This window comes from Phocoena phocoena, chromosome 1, assembly GCF_963924675.1.
Source record: "Phocoena phocoena chromosome 1, mPhoPho1.1, whole genome shotgun sequence".
NCBI classification, from domain to species: Eukaryota; Metazoa; Chordata; class Mammalia; order Artiodactyla; family Phocoenidae; genus Phocoena; species Phocoena phocoena.
In genome coordinates, this window is record NC_089219.1 from 157106431 (window position 1) to 157129791 (window position 23361).

Genomic DNA, 23361 nt, shown 5'->3' on the forward strand with positions numbered 1-23361 from the left:
TAATCCACAGATCAATTATGAAACCATGCCATCTTCCTAAGAAAAGTGTAAGATGCTCTGGGACATGAGACCAGGGAAGTATCATTCATGGTTAGTCATAGATGAAAATGAAAGTAAGAATACACAGTTTAGAAAAGGAAGAAGAAAAGCTGTAAAACTGTGCTTTAAAAATTCTGTTTTACACATAAGATAGTGAGTAGCTTAACTTGTCTGGATTTTTCAAATTTTGATTATTGCAATGAATTCCCTTTTTTCCTAAAGTTGAGCTGATTGTCCTTTGGGCAACTAACGGGTTAAATGCTACCTTCTAAGTTCAAGGAAGATTAGCCTTGCTCAAATAATGCTGCTGGCTCACAAATGCAGGGCTTTGGGCAGAGTAAAGACCGGGAGGAAATCAGTGTGCCGGAGACAGTCTTCTCCGTGACAAGACCAGCAAAAATTATGGAAACCACTTTGGCAGTGATGGATTCTTCTGATATTCAAAGGAAAACTATAGCTGTCATTGGTGGTGGCTTGGTAAGAATCTCTTTGGATATATTATTCCTGTTAGCAGTATTATATTAATTATCATTACTCTTTTTTATTTGTTTATCAGAGATTAACTTCTTTAATTTTTTTCTTCCAGTTTTATTGAGGTATAATTGACATACAACACTGTATAAGTTTAAAGTGTACGGCATAATGATTTGACTTATATACATCATGAGATGATTGCTGCAATAAGTTTAGTGAACATTATCCCTCATCTCATACAGATACAAAATAAAAGAAAAAGATCTTCTCCTGTGATGAGGACTCTTAGGATTTACTTTCTTAACTTTCATATATAATATATAGCAGTATTAATTACATGTTGTACATTACACCCTTAGTGCTTATTTACATTATAACTGTAAGTTTGTACTTTTTGACCACGTTTGTTGTCATACAGAGATACTATATAATTATTGACTATATTCCCCACGATGTACAGTTCATTTATCTTGTAAGTGGAAGTTTGTACCTCTAATCTTCCTTACCTATTTCACGTATTTTAATGATTATTACTAATCATTTGTAAGGATTGTTCACTTTCTTTTGAAACTTTTCTGATATTTAAATACACCTTTTAAAATGTGGTATTAGTTTAGTTTGCTCTTTTCTAGAAAAGCGATTTTATTTCCATTAAATACAAAAGTGTCTGTTTTCCCCTGCTTTTTCAGTACAGCATTTTTAAAAATAGAAAATAAAGCAAATTGAATTTGATTAATCCCCAAATTGGCTACTCTTTAAAAACAGATTATTAGTGTAAATAGTCATTTTAATCAAAACATTTGCCCCACTTTGGTTAATAACTCAGTTTATACTGTCTAATAAGAATAAAAGGGTCAAGAAACATGAAGTTAATGCAAAACTATCATGTTGAATGTTCACTAGTTATCTGAGTACTTGGGAGTAAAACCTGTTTAGTCACCTTATTTAGCTGGTGCAGTGGAGCTGGTCCTAGGGTGGTGAAGTTAGGCCTCCTCTCTCACAGAGCCGGTGAGATGAAGGGGCTGAGATGGCCCACATTTAGCAAGATGTAGGAGGGGGCTCTCCTCTGCTCTGTCATTATTATATGAAAGCTAGCTCTGCTTAACGTGGGACTGCCTCAGCTAAACTGTATTTCCCCTCCCTTAGCAGAACTCCTATTTTGGAGTAAAAATATCCCAATTAGTTAAAGTTTAATCATTTTGGTTTTGCTTTTGGTCTAATGATTTGCAGGCCTTTAGCTCATTCATTCATTTACTCAACAAAAATTTATTAAGGGCCTAATATGTGCCAGACACTGTTCTGGGTTGTATATAGATCAGTATATTTTATATCGCACATAGAGTTATACAGTTTGTACTAATTCTGACTTTTGTTTTGCCTTCTTCTTGTGTTTTCCCCAAAGTACGACGACAGTTCTAACTTTTCTGGTTCTAAATTTCAAAATGCTAAGGAAGGCTACCACATGCCATGTTGGCCAATACATGTGACATGTGTCGTCATTTCTTATTACTTCATACCAGGCTTCAGTCCAGTTTTTTCCTTTCTAAATTTTACATAAAAGGAGAATTCATGTATTCAACAAAATCTTATTGGGTGCCAGCTATGTGCTAACATTATTTTAGGTACTAGGGATACAGTGGTGAACATTCAGGGAGGAGAAAGACAATGGAGAAGAAAACGAATAAATAAATTCGGTGAGACCTAAGCACCATGAAAGAAATGCAAGCAGGGTAATGCGGTAGTGTCTTAGTGTCCATTTAGAGTGTGCTCAGGGGCAGCCTTTCTGAGGGGGAGGCATATGACCTGAATAATGAGAAGGAAGGAACCATGCGAAGGGCTACGGAAAGAGCATATTGGGTAGATGAACGACTGTCCAAAGAGAAACACTGAGGCGATAGACAATGGGCTGGGCACTTTCTTGGAGCAGACAGAAAGGCAGAAAGAATGAGAGTGGAGAAGAGTAGCTGCTGAGGCTGGGGAGAATGAAATAGCCAGAGATCCTAGGATCTTAGAGGGCAAGGCAGACAGATTTTATCCTAGACACGATGGAAAACCATTGGAAGATTTTAGGTAGGAAAGCAAGCTGCGATTTTAAGATTCCTTAGGCTGTTATGTAGAGAAGAGTTGGGAAAATTGTAAGAAGACCAGATACACCAGTTAAGAGGCTGTTGTGTTTGTCCAAGACTTGGACTAGGGTGACAGCAGTGATATATCTTAAAATGTCTTAGAAGTCCAAGGGGAAATAACAAATATGTGATTGGATATATGATTTTGGAAGGCATAAAAATGTGGGTATCATCCACAGATTTCTCCCCGAATAACACTTGAACTCTTCATCATGTAAACATGTCATTATCTGTGCATGCATACATACATGTGCTAGAAAATAGAAGACATGAATTAATACACGTGTATTAACAAGCAACGAAAATTCCTCTGCAAAGGAATTCTATTTACCTTATTGCTCAGGTCCATGCCTAGGAATCATGTTCTTTTTTTCATTTTATGCAAACCCCATTCCTCTTTCACTCTACCAGTAAGCCTTGGTGGCTCTATATCCAAGATATATTTCAATTCTGGCCATTGCTAACATCCTAGTCCAGGCCACCATCATCCTTCATCCATAGTCCTGATTTCCTCCTAAGTGGTCTCCCAGCTTCTACTCTTATCCACAGGCAGTTACACAGCAGCCACTTTTAAATCATTAGTGTGAGAATTATCACTGTTTGCTTAAAACCTTCCAGTGGTTTCCCATTACAAAAAAAATAAAATCCAAACTCCTTACCAAAGGCCCTACAGGAACTGAGCCTGTCTACCTGCCTGGCCTCATCTTTTCCCTGTTTTTGTTTTTTTGTATTATTTATCAGTATCTGAACTTATACACTTTATTTGTTTTTGGTAAATAAAGGTAAACTCTTTATTAACTATCTACTCCAACTAGGATATATACTCTTATGGCTGGAACCATGCCTAACATTGCTTAATGTCATTATTTAGTTAGTATTTGATGGATGAATGAATGAGAGGAATGAAAAACTCTTCTTAATGATATGAAGGTAAAAGAAATTTCATATTGGATGGAAGTCTGAATATTGAGGAAATTACGAAAAAAAACATTGATTAAATAGAGCAATTCAAGAAGGTTAAATTCAATACATAAAGGACAAAATTATTTTCTTACCCATCTACTTCCTTGCATCTCACTGTTGCGGCCTCTCCTGTTGCGGAGCACAGGCTCCGGACGCGCAGGCTCAGTGGCCATGGCTCACGGGCCTAGCCGCTCCGCGGCATGTGGGATCTTCCCGGACCGGGGCACGAACCCGTGTCCCCTGCATCGGCAGGCGGACTCTCAACCACTGCTCCACCAGGGAAGCCCCCTTGCATTTTTTCCCCCACCTTTCCCATACTCTTCCTCCCCATGGACTGATCCTAATCCTTTATACTGTCTACTACATTAAAGACTCTCTCTGGGCCCCAGGGGAAAAAATGCAACGGAGCTGAGAACCTTTACTCAGAAGTCCAAAGAATATAGTGAACGTATTTTTTTCCCAATGGTGCCTTGTCTAGTGAAAGATTACCCTTAGAATTTGTCTTTGCTCTAGTATAGTGATCATCTGATTCTGTGATTAACCAGTTGATTTCTGTTCTTTGAAGACATGTCAAGTTCAAAAGGTCAGAAGGAGCCAATAGATCAATGAAAGAATCTTACTCAGCAACTAAAGGTGAAAGAAACTGTAAACCATGGTCATAAATTGGTGCAAGTTGAGCTATTGAAAAGTGGAAAAAGATGTTAAAACAGTTTTTCAAGAGCGTTAATCTGGATATTTAGCAAAATGACTGTATTGGCTTAGTTATCTTCCTTCTCGTGGGAAACACTGCTCCCAACCCCTTCCCCTGCAATGGTGATTACCTCCCCTTCCCCTGCAACACACACAGAGCTTTGCTTGCCTTTCTCACAGACTGCATTCTGTGAAAGTTATAGATATGCAGAGTGTATTCCCCATAGAAGGTTTTTAACTTCATGAGTCTAAAGATTTTCTTATCTTTGGGTCCTGCTCCCTTTCCTTTTATGAAGGTTATCCCAGTGCCTTATACTGTCAAACACACTAAAATATTTTGTGTGCATGAGTTTGCTTTCAGAACAAAATGGGGGATCATGCTCTTAGAAGTTATGGGCAATTAAAAGAAAGACAATATTTTTCATCAGAATGGAATCATAAGGAAAGCAGTCCTTTGAAGGACTAATTTGAAAAACAATCTCTACTTTTCAGGCTGGAAGGAGTTTTACAGTTTTCCAATTCTAACAAGTTGACCTAGCGGAAAAAACTGCCACACCAGCTGCCTTACTTTGTGTTAGAGTGAGGTGTGTTTTCTTCCCAAAGTGACAAGCCAGAGAAGTCAAAAGAAAGGCCATCTATCCTGCACATGTGTCCTTAAGATACGTAGGTATTCAGATCCTTGGTATTCAGAAATGCTGCTTCTGAGGTGACTATTTTCAACGTTTACAGGTATGATGAAAATGACCAGAGATTTCAGTGACAACTACAGCTACTGAGCCCTCACTTTTTGGCTGAAGTTTAAGAGTTTTAGCTGAAAGGACTATTAAGCATTCCAGCCTTAGCTGCAGCCTTCTGTTGGAGTATGTGTGCATTGTTCTGGCACACACTTTGAAGATGTATTTTAGGGCAATATTGAAGCATTTCTTTTGTCTCCCCTGCTGACAAGCAACCCCACTCCATTCTCCCTATGTTTGACCCAGCAAACTTCTCCATTAAGAGCTATTTAGAGGGTAAAGTCATTCAAAACATCAGGGTAAGGAGACTTGTGCATTTTATGACTTACTGTTATTAATTGTGCCCTCTCCCCTAGTATTCAAGTCATTGCCTTTGAAGCTGCTTGACCTTGATTCTATGACAGGTTGTGTCTCACTTCTATAGATGATAATTCTGTCACAGATTTATAGGCTCAATATAGTCCTGATACCAAATTGGCTCTAGATGGTGCTTTCTGCCCTTTCTCCCTAGGATCTTTCCCCTCAGAGCTCACTCTTCACTCAGCTCAGTTGGACAGAAAGAGCAGAAGACAGTGCAGAGGAGGAGGAGAGGCTGCAACCAGCTGGAAGCCCAAGAAATCTTACCCTCTCTGCATCTCGCTTGCTTCATCATGGGCTAAAACTAGGTCCCTAGATCTTTTTTTTTTTCTACTTGTTTTATTTTTATTATTTATTTATTTATTAACATCTTTATTGGAGTATAATTGCTTTACAATGTTGTGTTAGTTTCTGCCATATAACAAAGTGAATCAGCTATATGTATACAGATATCCCCATATCCCCTCCCTCTTGCATTTCCCTCCCACCCTCCCTATCCCACCCCTCTAGGAGGTCACAAAGCCCCGAGCTGATCCCCCTGTGCTATGCAGCTGCTTCCCACTAGCTATCTATTTTACATTTGGTAGTGTATATAAGTCCATGCCTCTCTCTCACTTCTCTCCAGCTTATACTTACTGCTCCCCGTGTCCTCAAGTCCATTCTCTACGTCTGCGTCTTTATTCCTATCCTGCCCCTAGGTTCTTCAGGACCATCTTTTTTTTTTTTTTTAGATTCCATACGGTATTTGTTAGCATACGGTATTTGTTTTTCTCTTTCTGACTTACTTCACTCTGTATGACAGTCGCTAGATCCATCCACCTCACTACAAATAACTCAGTTTCGTTTCTTTCATGGCTGAGAAATATTCCATTGTATATATGTGCCGGTCCCTAGGTCTTTTAATTCTACCATTATGCTGCTTCTTTTTCATACTTCCTCACTCCCAGATCGCTAGCTTTGTTCTCAATGTAGTCTTCGTAAAAACAGAAATCAAATGTCACCCAGAATTTTTACTTTCTATAAAATAAATATTCTAGACACATATAAACCATCAAATGTTTCATAATCTTTGGTCAAGGTCTATATATAATTCCATATATAGGTCTATATATAGTTGGTTCAAGTGTCTACTTTTTATTTTATGCAAATATTGATGAGACAAACCATGTAAATAACTTAATTACCTTTATTATTATTATTGTTCTATTAATATTAAAATAAACAAAACTCTATTCACTCCACTCTTATTTTCTGCTCTTCAGGCACTAAAATGTGTGTATGAAAAACCTTTATTACTGCCCTGATATCTAGCAACTTCTACAAACAGAAGTAGAGTGGATTTTTTTTGTGACCACAGACCTCATCCTGCGGTTGCTCAATGGCTAGGGACAAGTTTTCATCTCACTCTACCAGCTTTCCCCAATCTCTTTTGTAATTTTGCTTGTGCTTCATTTCCTCCCACCGAACAAGTTTTCTTTCAGCTATCTCGCTCAAGTATCTATATTTCTCTAACACACCAGACTAACATTTTGAGATTTTTTTTTGTTTTGCTATCCTGATGGACTTCTAAGGTGCCTCATAAATCCTGTTCTCACCTACATAAAACAGAATTCCTTGCTCAGAGTTTATTTCATTTGCTACCTGATGAGCAGTACCTGGAATGGAACCAGTAACTCTAGACAGATCAAAGTATTATTAACTCCCTGCAAGGAACGTGTTTTGCTTTCCTTTTCATTGGTTCCGAAATACTCTGTTTGTCCATCTGTCCATAAACATCTATCCATCCACCTATTTATCTATCTGTCTACTCAAAGAGAAAAGAGCACTCCTCCACTGTTGATGATAATCTAAATTGGTACTTTTTTCTGGAAGACAATTTGAAAAAATACATGCTGATTGTCTTAAAAATAGGGGGGAATTGCGGAAAGCAGCATCAGCTCTCTCGAAGTCAGCCTCAGCGAGGCACTGCATTTAGAGGAACGATCGTCCTTCAACCTGAGGGGAATTAAAAGCATTAGAATCTTTAACGTGGTCTCCCCAAAACACCAAATCTGGAGTATGTTCAAAACCTGTAACAAAACCTTCTAAAAATCTCACTCACTCTCAATCTCTTTCATGTACTTTGCAGCTATTCCAAAAACAAAACCAAAGAAAATACAGCAAACTCCTCCCACACTCCAGGCAATCAAAATCATCTCCTCCACTTATCTCAGATTTTCTTCTCCCTCCTTTCTTGTTACCCTGTTATATTTATTCCATTCCTCCCTGGTACTAAGGCCTAAGAACCAATGGGGCAGACAGAAAGAGGGTGTAGATCTCAGAAGTTTCTGAGAGTTTGGTCCCTGCCACTAAGACTTGTGCTTTGATGGACCATTTCATTACTGTGATTTTATCAAAAGAACTCAGTGAGCACCATGCAATCATTTATAATCCTAAAAAATTAAAATAACTCAAATGTACAAATATAAGGGCATTGCATACAATGAAATGTAATGCAACTATCAAGTATTATGATTTAAAATATTTTATGACTTGGAAATATATTCACAGTATACAATTCATTTTTTAAAGGAAATTATGAAATAAAATATATATCCTGCTACCATTTTTAAAAGAAATATCATTTGCTTTACATTCATAGAAAATCTTAACACCGGTTCTCCCTAATGGTAAGATTGTAGGAGATTACATTTTTCTTCATGTTTATCTGTATTTTCTAATTTTTTATTGAAAAATGTTAAGTTTTTTACTAAGTATCAGGTCTGTACCAGAAATAGAAAGATTGATAAAGTATAAGCCATACACCACATATTATTATTCCCTGGGCACTCACAGCCTGGTGGGAAAGTCAGACAGGAATGTAAATAAATAATTTAGTTAATTATGAGAGATGTTAAAACACACATACACACACACACACACACACACACACACAAACACACACACACACATATATATACATCCATGGAATTAAAGAAGAAAAGACAAGTCTTTTGGAGTAGGAGAGATACTGAGAGAAATTGCACAGAGGACATGAGTCTTGAATGAAGGCTAAAGCAGAAAAAAATAGTCCAGGCAAAGGGAACATTAGATTCAAAGGCACATAAGTATAAAAGTACATGGCATATTCAGGAAATATACAGTGACTTTGGTATACCTCTTACAGATAGTACAAGGGAATAGCAAAAAATGAGCTGGAGAGAGAGGCTGGGTTCCCATATAAAAGTCTTTTATGCCATGTTGAAAATTTGGGACTTTTTCCTAAGGAGCCATTAAAGGATTTTAAGAAAGAAAATGCATCATTTGATTTCTGTTTTAGAAGATAACTAGCTCTGGTGGAAGTATGGCTTAAATAGGTAGAGACTGGTGGGGAGGGAGAGTTATTAGAAAACTTGTAGTAGTCCCAGTGAAGGGTAATGGCATAACATACACAATTCTAGCAGATGGAATTGTTACAAAGTATGAAGACCTTTTTTAAAAATACATTTATTCATTATTTATTTATTTAGGCTGCACCGGGTCTTAGCTGTGGCATGAGGGATCTTCGTTGTGGCACATGGGACGTTTTGTTGCGGCATGTGGGATCTTTAGTTGCGGCACGTGCGATTTTTAGTTGCAGCATGTGGACTTCTTAGTTGTGGCATGCAAACTCTTAGTTGAGGCATGCATGTGGGATCTAGTTCCCCAACCAGGGATCGAACACAGGCCCCCTGCTTTGGGAGCTCAGAGTCGTACCCACTGGACCACCAGGGAAGTCCCTGAAGACACTTTTATTTGCTTATTTCAGAGTAAGTACAGTTAACAGTCTTGTTCTTCTCATTACATTGCTGTGTTCAAAGATCAAATTCTTCAGAGATCAAGCTATAGTTTCATGAGTAGGAGGTAGTAACAGACTTTACTAAAGCCTGTTTGGTGACAGACTCATAAACAAACAAACTCTGTGACTCTTAGAGAGAGTTTTATATGCTTCATTATGTTGACACTATGTGTCAACATAGTTGACACATGTTTAACATTATATTATCAGATTAATTTCAAACACATTATATTAAAAGGCATAAAAGGTATGACATGTTTATAATCATGTTGCCTCTTCCTGTCAAAGTCAGCATTTATAAATTAAAAGGTACAGTTTTCTCATGATCATTGGACACTTGAACAATCATTGCTGAAGAGGTCACATGGGAATCAGCAGAAAGTTAATGAATCCTATTACAAAAAGCCACACCTGCTGAATGCTGAGAAGCTTATCTCACTCACATTTATATAAAAGAAATTTTCAAATTATCTTTTAAATTGGTAAGTTAGGCATCAATATAATGGGCCAGGGTGAGTCAAAGCATATGACCTTTAAAGAAGGAAGTAAGACAAGAGGAAGTAGAGAAATGGAAGAACAATAAATTGGGTAAATCCATAATTACATAACCCAGGAATCTCATCAGAGCTCTGTTTAAGCAAACAGGCTAGACCAGTTGTTAATAAAACATTTAATTTACAAATTATTTTATGATCGAAACTGTTTACTATTGTGGACTATTGGTGTTTCAAAAGAAATATAGAGATTTTTCATAATTGTCCATGTCATTAATAGAACTGTCTTAGCTCTGTCCAGGCTTAACTCTAAGAACTGGCATGAAAACTGCTGATTGCTCCCAGGAGTCTAACCCTGCCTAGTTTCTTCTCTCCTCTCACCACCCTCCTCCCCTATTGATTTACAGGAACCAGCTGTGCCCTAACCGAGAGTTTGTGGTGTGCTCAGAATGATGTACACACATTTTCCTTTGCATTTATATCTTTATGTTTTGCTAGCCTTTTTGCCTGTGTAACAACTAAAGAAGGCATTTCATTCCTGATTAAGTGCATTTTATACAAAGTAAGAAGGAGAAATAAAGTTAGAGTCTGAAAAGTACTTTATTATCCATGTTACTAATCCTTCTAGTTGAATTTATGTAACATCTACCAATATTTTTTCTTTTAATTTTATTCAAACCTTAGTTATACAGAATTGGACACCTTATTATGACTGGTCTTGGAGAAGGCATTTTTGTTTATTCTTTTGTGTGTTTATTAATAATAATAAGCAGCAGTACTTTTGAACTCACCACTTAACCTGGAATTGATACATTGAATGACTTATAACAGCCTCTGAGCTTCTCTCCCACCCATTACATGGGCCTGAATCTCGTGTTTATCATTCTCTTGATTTCATACATATAAAAGTTTTATGTATATATGATATATGCTGATCATATATATATACACACATAAATAATATGCTCCTAAAAATATATACTTCTGGTGCTTCCCTGGTGGCACAGTGGTTGAGAGTCCGCCTGCCAATGCGGGGGGCGCGGGTTCGTGCCCTGGTCCGGGAGGATCCCACGTGCCGCGGAGCGGCTGGGCCTGTGGGCCGTGGCTGCTGGGCCTGCGCGTCCAGAGCCTGTGCTCTGCAATGGGAGAGGCCACAACATTAAGAGGCCCATGTACTGCAAAAAAAAAAAAAAAATTCTATAAAATATATACTTCTAAAAATTGTTATATACATGTATCTGTGGTTTAGTTGTGGTTGTCTTTATTATATGAGCATCACGCAGTATGAAGTCATCTGGGACATGTTCTTTTTACTTGTAGTGTTACTAATACATTCATATTGTAGTATTTTATTGTGTAAATATACCATAATTTATTTGTCCATACCTCTGTGATGGCTATTTAGGCTGCTTCCAGTATTTTGTTTATTTTTAGTTATGAAAACTGTGGCTCTGGATATCCTGGCATGTGTCTCCTGGAGTTTCTTTTGGGTATATGCCTTGAAGAGGAATTGCTGATTTGTCAGTTATGTGAATACTCAACTTGAGATCATTGCAAGCAATGCATAAGAGATCCTATTGGCCCTCATCCTCTCTAGCCCTTGATATTTTCATGAACCAAGATTATATTTAACCCTATTGTGTCCATAGCACCTGAGGTTCCTTCTTTTCCTTCTACCTCATGAGGAACCATTTATACACGCTCAATTGGTAAACACAAGAAGTGTTAGAGAGGTAGGGATCAACACTTCCAACCTTAGAAAGGATTGAAGGAGAATCTCCACCTGAGTCAGCTTCATCTCCCAAGATCCTGGAATCAAATTTTGGTCAAAGAAAAGTAACATAACAAACCCATGAAAGTAGACCATTGGCCCACCATTGGCTTGGAACTGAGCCTGTTCTGAACCCAGTCACTGAGACTCTTGTTTGTACGTCATTTGTTACAGCTCATTTACTCTATAATTCAAGTTGAATTCCCAGGAAACAGATGAATGGAGTTTTTGCTTCTGAGTCTCAGTTTCTCCACTTTTCTGTCATTGTCACCAAAGGCAAGTTCGTCTGCCTGACACACAGTGAGGCCAAACGAACCAAAATGTTGGAGTTTGGAGCAGAGGAAGATTTATTGCAGGGCCATGCCAGGAGACGGTGGCTCGTGCCCAGAAAACCCAGAACTCCCTGAAGGGTTTCAGCAAAGCATTTTTAAAGGCCAGGTGAGGGGTGGGTATCGCAGGGTATGTGATCAGCTCATGCATAATTCTCTGGTTCGTTGATAGTGAGGTAACAGAGCAGTGTCACAGGGGTTAACATTATCAATCCATAGGCTTCAGGAGTTGTGGGGGCTATGTGCTCATGGTCACCAAGTAGTTAACCTTCCATTTGGTGGGGGGGAGGGGTTCACATCTGTAAAACAACTCAGGAAATGTGCATCAGATACTATTATCTAGGTACTTCAGAGAACAGCTAAAGCAGAGGACATGGCGGAAGGGCATGCCCTGGGAAGGCCCTAAAGGGTCCTGCTCGGTTACACCATTTCCCTATATTAGGTTCACTGATCTTTCATTGTTTAGATCGTGGCTTGTGTATCCTACTGTCCTTCTCCCTGGTCTGTTTTCCCAGTAAGAAAAACTCATTTCTAAAGTACTTCCTCTAGCCTCATTCCAACTTTCCTGACCCAGTTGGTCTCCTGATCAATATCCTTCCCCTGTCCTGCTTTCCACAAACATAAAAGAAGCAGTTATGATTATAATACTGTGAAAGAAAGAGGAGTTTCACAAACCTTTCTCTTTTCCTTCAGTGAGACTTATTCTATCTAGCCTTTCTGTTTTTTTCCCTAATGTTATAGAGCAATTTAGCCTTTGGAAGAAATTTATTTTATTGTATGAACTTTAGTTAGCTTACAGTTTTTCTTTTCCTTGATACAACTTACTACTATTGCCCTTACTAGATATTCTTTAACACACACGTGAAAGGAAGATAGGCAGGCAACTTTTCATAAGCTGGAAGAAATCAGGGGAGGAAAAAAGGGAATTAAGAAGATCAAAGGAGGGCTTCCCTGGTGGCGCAGTGGTTGAGAGTCCGCCTACCGATGCAGGGGACACGGGTTCGTGCCCCGGTCCGGGAAGATCCCACATGCCACGGAGCGGCTGGGTCCATGAGCCATGGCCACTGAGCCTGCGCGTCTGGAGCCTGTGCTCCACAATGGGAGAGGCCACAACAGTCAGAGGCCCGCGTACCGAGAAAAAAAAAAAGAAGATCAAAGGAGCTGTGATTAGTGAAACACAAGAGTCCAGGGCCTTGCTGGAAAGGTGTGAAGAAAGGCATGAAAAAGATATTAAGACACACAGTTTTTTATGCCAAGCACCAAGTCATACTGTCAGCTGAGATAGCTTGATCACTGATGAGAAAATGATGACAATACAAGGTGAAGTCACTTCAGACTGAGGGATTAAGAGGGAAGCAATTTGTAATGATCTCTTCAGACACACCAAATGTTAGCAAGTAATGTGTTCTCAATTTAAGTAGTGGCTACACAGGAAAAAATGGTTTGCTTATTTATTTATTTACTTACTTTTTTTTTGTTTGGCTGCACTGGCTCTTCGTTGCTGCGCACGGGCTATCTCCAGTTGTGGTGAGTGAGGGCTACTCTTTGTTGCGGCTCCCGGGCTTCTCATTGTGGTGGCTTCTCTTGTTGCGGAGCACGGACTCTAGAGGGCGCAGGCTTCAGTAGTTGTGGTGCGTGGGCTTAGTTGCCCTGCAGCATGTGGGATCTTCCTGGACCAGGGATCGAACCTGTGTCCCCTGCATTGGCAGGCAGATTCTTCACCACTGGACCACCAGGGAAGTCCTTACTTACTTATTATGACTGTATTTTTGAGAACAGTTTAAGGTTCACAGCAAAATTAAGGGGAATACAGAGATTTCCCATATACCTCTGGCCCCATTATCAACCACCCCCACCAGAATGGTATATTTGTTGCAGTTGATGAACCTACATTGATACATCATTATCACTCGAATTTCATAGTTTACCTTGTTCACTCTTGGTGTTGTACATTCTCTGGGTTTGGATAAATGTATAAAATTAGGGTATCATACAGAGTATTTTCAATGTCCTAAAAATCCTCTATGTTCTGCCTACTTACCACCCCTTACCTCTGGTATATTTATTTAACAAAATAATTCAACATGGATTTCTTGGTTGGCCTTTCAGGATATTAAATATGTGAATTGCTTTGCAAAATTAAATTTTTAAACTTTCCACACACTTAATGGTTTAAATAGGGACTGACTACAAAATAACCATCACAGTCTACAGAAATTGAATAACATGAAGAAATTTAGGTGGCTGCAGTATCCATGGTGAGAGGAGACACAAGCCCTGAACCATCAGATTATTAAGAAAAAGAATATCTAAGTGCTTAGATACTAAGTTGCCTTGGAGCGGAGGAAAAAAAAACTCATGTGGAGTAAATAGTAGAAGAAGACTCAGGTCCTCCTGTGCCTACAATTTTACTAATAGGTCCCCTAAACACTGCCCAGGTGCAAGCCCCTCTCCTTAATCCCCACATCCACTGGGGGCTGCTGAGAACCCAGCAGCCTCACATCTCAGAGCTCCTCTAGTTAAGTGTGTCCTCGCAGGTGTACCCTCATCCATATCTGTGATTCCTGTCTCCCTGCTGAACTTCTCTTTTCTCCCTTCCCTTCCAAAATCTTCCACAGAGCCCACTGGATCTGTTTTTTGGTAGGCAAAATTTCCAGTGTTTTCGCTTTACTTATTGCATTTCGCCTCAGACTCCTGGCCTTAGCTTAAACCTGAGGACAGCAGCTCTCTTGCAACCTTCTCCCACAGCTCAAGTATCTCAAGATTGGGAGTTGCCATGGTACCCTTACTCTACACTGAAACTTCCAGCCCTCTCTCCATTTTTATGTGCAAATCATTTGAGGTTACTTATACTACTTATATCACCTCTGTCCCCTCACTGTTGTCATCAATCAACCTCTAGGCCACTTCTACCCAACATTGAAGACTTCATAATCTTTTTTCTATACCCCGGCCTTGACATCACACTGAGTGACTATCAAAGTTTACATTGCTGACCCAACCAATTCCCTAGCCTGTTAGTTCCTAGAATTCTGTGCTTTCAATCCCTTCCACCTCCACCGTACTTCAGTCTCCAAGTCCCATGACCACATCTTGGACCTCGACCTTGTCATTCCACAGAAGTGCCTCATCTACGATAATAGTGTTGGATTTAGGACTCTCTGTTCAAAGCCTCCTAACTTACTAGCTCTCTCATTCAGTTGCTTCTCCTACATCTATTCTTCACAGGGAACTCCGACTCCCCCCATTTATCAGTCCTCTCTGTTTTCCTTTCATCCCATCCAACTTGTTACTGTTCATCAATCCAAATAATACTTCAACTCCTTGCTTTCTATTCCATCCAAATGGATGGATCCCACTCTGCTTGATTCCAGTGGTTTTCTTCCTCTCCATAGAATCCAAGCTGTTCAGTGCTACAATGAAAAAAATATAACAAAACCTCAAATCTTGGGGCCACTCTTAATTCATGGTCTCAATCTTCAACTGTATGCTATTCACCCATACTTCTACTTTATTGATTAAGAGCCTGTGTTCTGGAGACAGATTGGATCCATTTGAATCTTGATACCAACTCCAGCACTCACTAGCTGTGTTACCTTAGGTGAGCCACTTAACTTCTCTGTGCCTCAATTTCCATATCTGTAAAACAAGATAATAAAGTATCTACTTCATATGGCTGCAGAGAAGATTAAATGAGTTAGAGCAATGAATGAATGATACATAACAACTTCTTGTTGGGTTTGTACACTATTATTATTGTTTCTTTAATTGGATTTCTGTTTTATTCTTTCTAGTATTATTTTTAACCTTTATCATGTGTTCCTTCTACTTAGAACCCTCTTCCTCCTGACCCACCCCCACTTATTTGGCTGACTCCTGCTCAATCTTTCAGTCTCAGGTTAGATTTCATTTTTTTCTGAGAAGTCATACCCTATCTTACTCTGTAACCCTACATTTGGGTTAAGGGTCCTTTCTCCGTACTCTCATAGCTGTACTTCCCCCACCATGCTATTTATCACTGTGTTATAATCGACTGTAATCCCCTTGAGAGATCTAGATATATCTTGCTCTTGGTTGTATCCTTAGCATCTAGCACAGAGCTGGCACATAGGAAAAAAATCAATATATATGTGCTAAATAAATATGTGAATAATATTTGAAAAAATGAAGATCCAGCCAAGACTGTGAACTCCCTTGGGGCAGCCATTATGTATTATCTTTGGATCACTTTTAATGCCTAACAAAGATTCTTGTAATACTTAGGAATCAATAAATATTTTTCAAATAATTATTTTTCTATATCTCTTGAAAGTTGTTTTTAAAATTCCAAAGGATTCATACTCTTTATCAATTTGCTTCTTCTCTACATGTCAAAATAGTTTCATTCTTCAACTCAACTGAAACATAGTCTTCTCCAGTAAGCTTTTACCAATCCCTTTGTTCTGGCTATCTATTGCTGTGTAACAAACTACCCCAAAACTTAGTGGCCTAAAACAACAGTCTATTATTACGCCTCACAGTTCTGTGGGTGTTCTGCCATGTACCTGGGGCTGCAGTCATCTGAAGGCTTGACTAAGCTGCATGTCCAAGATGGCGCACTCCCATGGCTGGCAGTTTGTGTTGGTTGTTGATGAGTGAAATGCTCAGCTGAGGCTCTTAACGAGAGCAACTGCATGGGTACTGTCCATGTGTCTTGGGTTTCTCACACATAACAGCCTCCAGATAGGTACTCTTCTTATATGATCACTGGCTTCCAAAAGGCAGGAAGCAGAAGCTTCCAGGCCAGCTAAGGACTATGCCTGGAAATGGCTCAGGTGTCGCTTCTACTGCATTTTATTGATCAAGGCTATCACAGGCCCTCCTGGATTCAAGAAAGTGAAGAAATAAACTCCACTTCTTGCTGAAGGAGTGTTGAGATCAAATAACAGAAGAGGTATTGTTATGACCATCTTTGAAAAATACAATCTGCTAGATCCCTTAAGGCAAAATTAATCCCTTTCTTGTATGTTCTGTAAGATTTCCTTTAGTCCTTTTTTTTTTCTTTCTTTTAACATTGATTTCCACCTCTGGGCTGAGAATTATTTTGCAGGGAAAGGTATCTCAATCTATATGCACGAAACATTGGGTAAATGGAATAAAATTATATGACTAAAACATATTATTATTTAAAAATTATATATAAATGTTTTATGATTAAATTTATTATATATTTTTTTAACCAACCCATATATGAAATCCAGATACTGTGGGGGATCTGCAAAATTTTTATATAAAATCTACTAAACATTGATTCGTTTATATGTTTTTCTCTTCTTGAACTAGGTTAAACTAGATTGAACTAGATTGACACCTGAACTAAATTAGGTGTCAGTGGGCCTGAGCACTTAGCTTGACAATCTTTAGATCCCTAAAATCTAGCAGATTAAATCATGCATAACAGACGCTCAATATAATGTGGTTTGGTTTGGTTACAAATTTTATTTTAAAATGTAATCTCTACCATTCATTTATACATTCAACAAATATTGATCAGGTACTGATTATGTTGCAAACACAATGGTTTTGGGCAGGGATAAAATGGTGAGCAAAAACAGTTTGCAGCTTAGTGGGATAGGCAGATATTGATTACAGAATCACCCTAAGGATGTAAACTTTCAATTGTGATAAGCACTTTGTATTAGTTTCCTAGGGCTGCTGTAACAGAATACCACAAACAAGTGGTTTAAAAAATAAATATTTATTGTTTCACAGTTCTGGAGGCTAGAAGCCTAAAATCAAGATGTCAGGAGGGTTGGCTCCTTCTGAGGGATGTGAGAGAAAGATCTGTTCCGGGTCTCTCTCCTTGGCTTGTAGATGGACGTCTTCTCCCTGTGTCTCTTCACATCATCTTCCCTCTATGAGTGTTTCAGTATCCAAATCACCCTTTTTATAAGGACTCCTATCATATTGGATTTGGGGGCACCCTAGTGACCCCATTTTAACTTAATTACTTCTGTAAATACCTTGTCTCCAAATAAGGTCACACTGAGTTACTGGAGTTAAGACTTCATCATATGAATTTGGGGGTGTCACAATTCAACCCTTAACATTTCTCAAAGGAAAAGTCTGTAGCACTATGAGAACTCATAAGAAGGGGTTTGAGGTAGAGTGGCTGAGGAAGGCTTCCTTAAGGAAGTAAAGCTGAGTGGAGACCTGAGAATGAATGGGCATTTACTAGAAAAAGAAGAAAGAGAAGAAGATTGTTAGCCACAGAAATCTTTTGGTGAGGGAGAGCATGTTGAGTACAGGCAGCTGAAAGAAGGCTAGCAAAGCTGGGGCAGAACAGTGATGTGATCTCCATAATGTAAAAATATTATGGAGAAAATCTTAGGCCTACAATGATGTCATTTTTCTCTGAGAAGATTATGTTTACTTCTGTCAGGTGGCTGTGGTTACCAACAATCCCAGATGAACATAATCCAATCAGGGCTAGACATGATTCCTAAGCCTACTTTGGTCCTTTTGATCATTGATTTATTTCCAGTTTACCCTACTTCTAAGATATACCTGTTTAGGTTCCTAACCCAAAGCCTGGGCATTTATTTTATTTTATTTTATTTTTAAACATCTTTATTGGGGTATAATTGCTTTACAATGGTGTGTTAGTTTCTGCTTTATAACAAAGTGAATCAGCTATACATATACATATGTTCCCATATGTCTTCCCTCTTGCGTCTCCCTCCGTCCCACTCTCCCCATCCCACCCCTCCAGGCTGTCACAAAGCACCGAGCTAATATCCCTGTGCCTTGCGGCTGCTTCCCCCTAGCTATCTACCTTACTACGTTTGTTAGTGTGTATATGTCCATGACTCTCTCTCGCCCTGTCAAATCTCACCCTTCCCCCTCCCCATATCCTCAAGTCCGTTCTCCAGTAGGTCTGCGTCTTTATTCCTGTCTTACCCCTGGGTTCTTCATGACATTTTTTTCCCTTAAATTCCATATATATGTGTTAGCATACGGTATTTGCCTTTTTCTTTCTGACTTACTTCACTCTGTATGACAGACTCTAGGTCTATCCATCTCATTACAAATAGCTCAATTTCATTTCTTTTTAAGGCTGAGTAATATTCCATTGTGTATATGTGCCACATCTTCTTTATCCATTCATCCGATGATGGGCGCTTAGGTTGTTTCCATCTCTGGGCTATTGTAAATAGAGCTGCAATGAACGTTTTGGTACATGACTCTTTTTGAATTTTGGTTTTCTCAGGGTATATGCCCAGTAGTGGGATTGCTGGGTCATATGGTAAATCTATTTGTAGTTTTTTAAGGAACCTCCATACTGTTCTCCATAGTGGCTGAACCAATTCACATTCCCACCAGCAGTGCAAGAGTGTCCCCTTTTCTCCACACCCTCTCCAGCATTTATTGTTTCTAGATTTTTTGATGATGGCCATTCTGACTGGTGTGAGGTGATATCTCATTGTAGTTTTGATTTGCATTTCTCTAATCATTAATGATGTTGAGCATTCTTTCATGTGTTTGTTGGCATTCTGTATATCTTCTTTGGAGAAATGTCTATTTAGGTCTTCTGCCCATTTTTGGATGGGGTTTTTTGTTTTTTTGTTATTGAGCTGCATGAGCTGCTTGTAAATTTTGGAGATTAATCCTTTGTCAGTTGCTTCATTTGCAAATGTTTTCTCCCATTCTGAGGGTTGTCTTTTGGTCTTGGTTATGGTTTCCTTTGCTGTGCAAAAGCTTTGAAGTTTCATTAGGTCCCATTTGTTTATTTTTGTTTTTATTTCCATTACTCTAGGAGGTGGGTCAGAAAGGATCTTGCTGTGATTTATGTCATAGAGTGTTCTTCCTATGTTTTCCTCTAAGAGTTTGATAGTTTTTGGCCTTACATTTAGGTCTTTAATCCATTTTGAGCTTATTTTTGTGTATGGTGTTAGGGAGTGATCTAATCTCATACTTTTACATGTACCTGTCCAGTTTTCCCAGCACCATTTATTGAAGAGGCTGTCCTTTCTCCACTGTACATTCCTGCCTCCTTTATCAAAGATAAGGTGTCCATATGTGCGTGGGTTTATCTCTGGGCTTTCTATCCTGTTCCACTGATCTATCTTTCTGTTTTTGTGCCAGTACCATACTGTCTTGATTACCCTTGCTTTGTAGTATAGTCTGAAGTCAGGGAGCCAGATTTCTCCAGCTCTTTTTTTCGTTCTCAAGATTGCTTTGGCTATTCGGGGTCTTTTGTGTTTCCATACAAATTGCGAAATTTTTTGTTCTAGTTCTGTGAAAAATGCCAGTGGTAGTTTGATAGGGATTGCATTGAATCTGTAGATTGCTTTGGGTAGTAGAGTCATTTTCACAATGTTGATTCTTCCCATCCAAGAACATGGTATAGCTCTCCATCTATTTGTATCATCTTTAATTTCTTTCATCAGTGTCTTATAATTTTCTGCATACAGGTCTTTCATCTCCTTAGGTAGGTTTATTCCTAGATATTTTATTCTTTTTGTTGCAATGGTAAATGGGAGTGTTTTCTTGATTTCACTTTCAGATTTTTCATCATTAGTATATAGGAATGCCAGAGATTTCTGTGCATTAATTTTGTATCCTGCTACTTTACCAAATTCATTGATTAGCTCTAGTAGTTTTCTGGTAGCATCTTTAGGATTCTCTATGTATAGTATCATGTCATCTGCAAACAGTGACAGCTTTACTTCTTCTTTTCCGATTTGGATTCCTTTTATTTCCTTTTCTTCTCTGATTGCTGTGGCTAAAACTTCCAAAACTATGTTGAATAAGAGTGGCGAGAGTGGGCAACCTTGTCTTGTTCCTGATCTTAGTGGAAATGCTTTCAGTTTTTCACCATTGAGGATGATGTTTGCTGTGGGCTTGTCATATATGGCCTTTATTATGTTGAGGAAAGTTCCCTCTATGCCTACTTTCTGGAGGGTTTTTATCATAAATGGGTGTTGAATTTTGTCGAAAGCTTTCTCTGCATCTATTGAGATGATCATATGGTTTTTCTCCTTCAATTTGTTAATATCGTTTATCACATTGATAGATTTGCGTATATTGAAGAGTCCTTGCATTCCTGGAATAAACCCCACTTGATCATGGTGTATGATCCTTTTAATGTGCTGTTGGATTCTGTTTGCTAGTATTTTGTTGAGGATTTTTGCATCTATGTTCATCAGCGATATTGGCCTGTAGTTTTCTTTCTTTGTGACATCCTTGTCTGGTTTTGGTATCAAGGTGATGGTGGCTTCGTAGAAGGAATTTGGGTGTGTTCCTCCCTCTGCTATATTTTGGAAGACTTCGAGAAGGATAGGTGTTAGCTCTTCTCTAAACGTTTGATAGAATTCACCTGTGAAGCCATCTGGTCCTGGGCTTTTGTTTGTTGGAAGATTTTTAATCACAGTTTCAATTTCAGTGCTTGTGATTTGTCTGTTCATATTTTCTCTTTCTTCCTGATTCAGTCTTGGCAGGTTGTGCATTTCTAAGAATTTGTCCATTTCTTCCAGATTGTCCATTTTATTGGCATAGAGTTGCTTGTAGTAATCTCTCATGATTTTTTTTATTTCTGCAGTGTCAGTTGTTACTTCTCCTTTTTCATTTCTAATTCTATTGATTTGAGTCTTCTCCCTTTTTTTCTTGATGAGTCTGGCTAGTGGTTTATCTATTTTCTTTATCTTCTCAAAGAACCAGCTTTTAGTTTTATTGATCTTTGCTATCGTTTCCTTCATTTCTTTTTCATTTATTTCTGATCTGATTTTTATGATTTCTTTCCTTCTGCTAGCTTTGGGGTTTTCTTGTTCTTCTTTCTCTAATTGCTTGAGGTGCAAGGTTAGGTTGTTTATTCGAGATGTTTCCTGCTTCTTAAGGTGGGCTTGTATTGCTATAAACTTCCCCCTTAGAACTGCTTTTGCTGCATCCCATAGGTTTTGGGTCGTTGTGTCTCCATTGTCATTTGTTTCTAGGTATTTTTTTATTTCCTCTTTGATTTCTTCAGTGATCACTTCATTATTAAGTAGTGTATTGTTTAGCCTCCATGTGCTTGTATTTTTTACAGATCTTTTCCTGTAATTGATATCTAGTCTCATGGCGTTGTGGTCGGAAAAGATACTTGATACAATTTCAGTTTTCTTAAATTTACCAAGGCTTGATTTGTGACCCAAGATATGATCTATCCTGGAGAATGTTCCATGAGCACTTGAGAAAAATGTGTATTCTGTTGTTTTTGGATGGAGTGTCCTATAAATATCAATTAAGTCCATCTTGTTTAATGTATCATTTAAAGCTTGTGTTTCCTTATTTATTTTCATTTTGGATGATCTGTCCATGGGTGAAAGTGGGGTGTTAAAGTCCCCTACTATGAATGTGTTACTGTCGATCTCCCCTTTTATGGCTGTTAGTATTTGCCTTATGTCTTGAGGTGCTCCTATGTTGGGTGCATAAATATTTACAATTGTTATATCTTCTTCTTGGATCGATCCCTTGATCATTATGTAGTGTCCTTATTTGTCCCTTTTAATAGTCCTTATTTTAAAGTCTATTTTGTCTGATATGAGAATTGCTACTCCAGCTTTCTTTTGGTTTCCATTTGCATGGAATATCTTTTTCCATCCCCTTACTTTCAGTCTGTATGTGTCTCTAGGTCTGAAGTGGGTCTCTTGTAGACAGCATATATAAGGGTCTTGTTTTTGTATCCATTCAGCCAATCTGTGTCTTTTGGTGGGAGCATTTAGTCCATTTACATTTAAGGTAATTATCAATATGTATGTTCCTATTCCCATTTTCTATATTGTTTTGGGTTCGTTATTATAGGTCGTTTCCTTCTCTCGTGTTTCTTGTCTAGAGAAGTTCCTTTAGCATTTGTTGTAAAGCTGGTTTGGTGGTGCTGAACTCTCTCAGCTTTTGCTTGTCTGTAAAGGTTTTAATTTCTCCATCAAATCTGAATGAGATCCTTGCTGGGTACAGTAGTCTTGGTTGCAGGTTTTTCTCCTTCATCACTTTCAGTATGTCCTGCCACTCCCTTCTGGCTTGTAGGGTTTCTGCTGAGAGATCAGCTGTTAACCTTATGGGGATTCCCTTGTGTGTTATTTGTTGTTTTTCCCTTGCTGCTTTTAATATGCTTTCTTTGTATTTAATTTTTGACAGTTTGATTAATATGTGTCTTGGCGTGTTTCTCCTTGTATTTATCCTGTATGGGACTCTCTGTGCTTCCTGGACTTGATTAACTATTTCCTTTCCCATATTAGGGAAGTTTTCAACTATAATCTCTTCAAATATTTTCTCAGTCCCTTTCTTTTTCTCTTCTTCTTCTGGAACCCCTATAATTCGAATGTTGGTGCGTTTACTGTTGTCCCAGAGGTCTCTGAGACTGTCCTCAGTTCTTTTCATTCTTTTTTCTTTATTCTGCTCTGCAGTAGTTATTTCCACTACTTTATCTTCCAGGTCACTTATCCGTTCTTCTGCCTCAGTTATTCTGCTATTGATCCTATCTAGAGTACTTTTAATTTCATTTATTGCATTGTTCATCGTTGCTTGTTTCATCTTTATTTCTTCTAGGTCCT

The 23361-nt window shown here is 38.5% G+C and overlaps 1 protein-coding gene across 1 annotated transcript in view; it reads left to right on the forward strand.

Annotated features, from left to right (window-relative positions):
- Positions 1 to 441: 441 nt before the first annotated feature.
- Positions 442 to 23361, forward strand: part of KMO (kynurenine 3-monooxygenase) — a 61499-nt gene continuing 38579 nt past the window's right edge. The window contains 1 exon segment of the mRNA XM_065879563.1: positions 442 to 516. Coding sequence (XP_065735635.1) covers positions 442 to 516 — 75 coding nt within the window.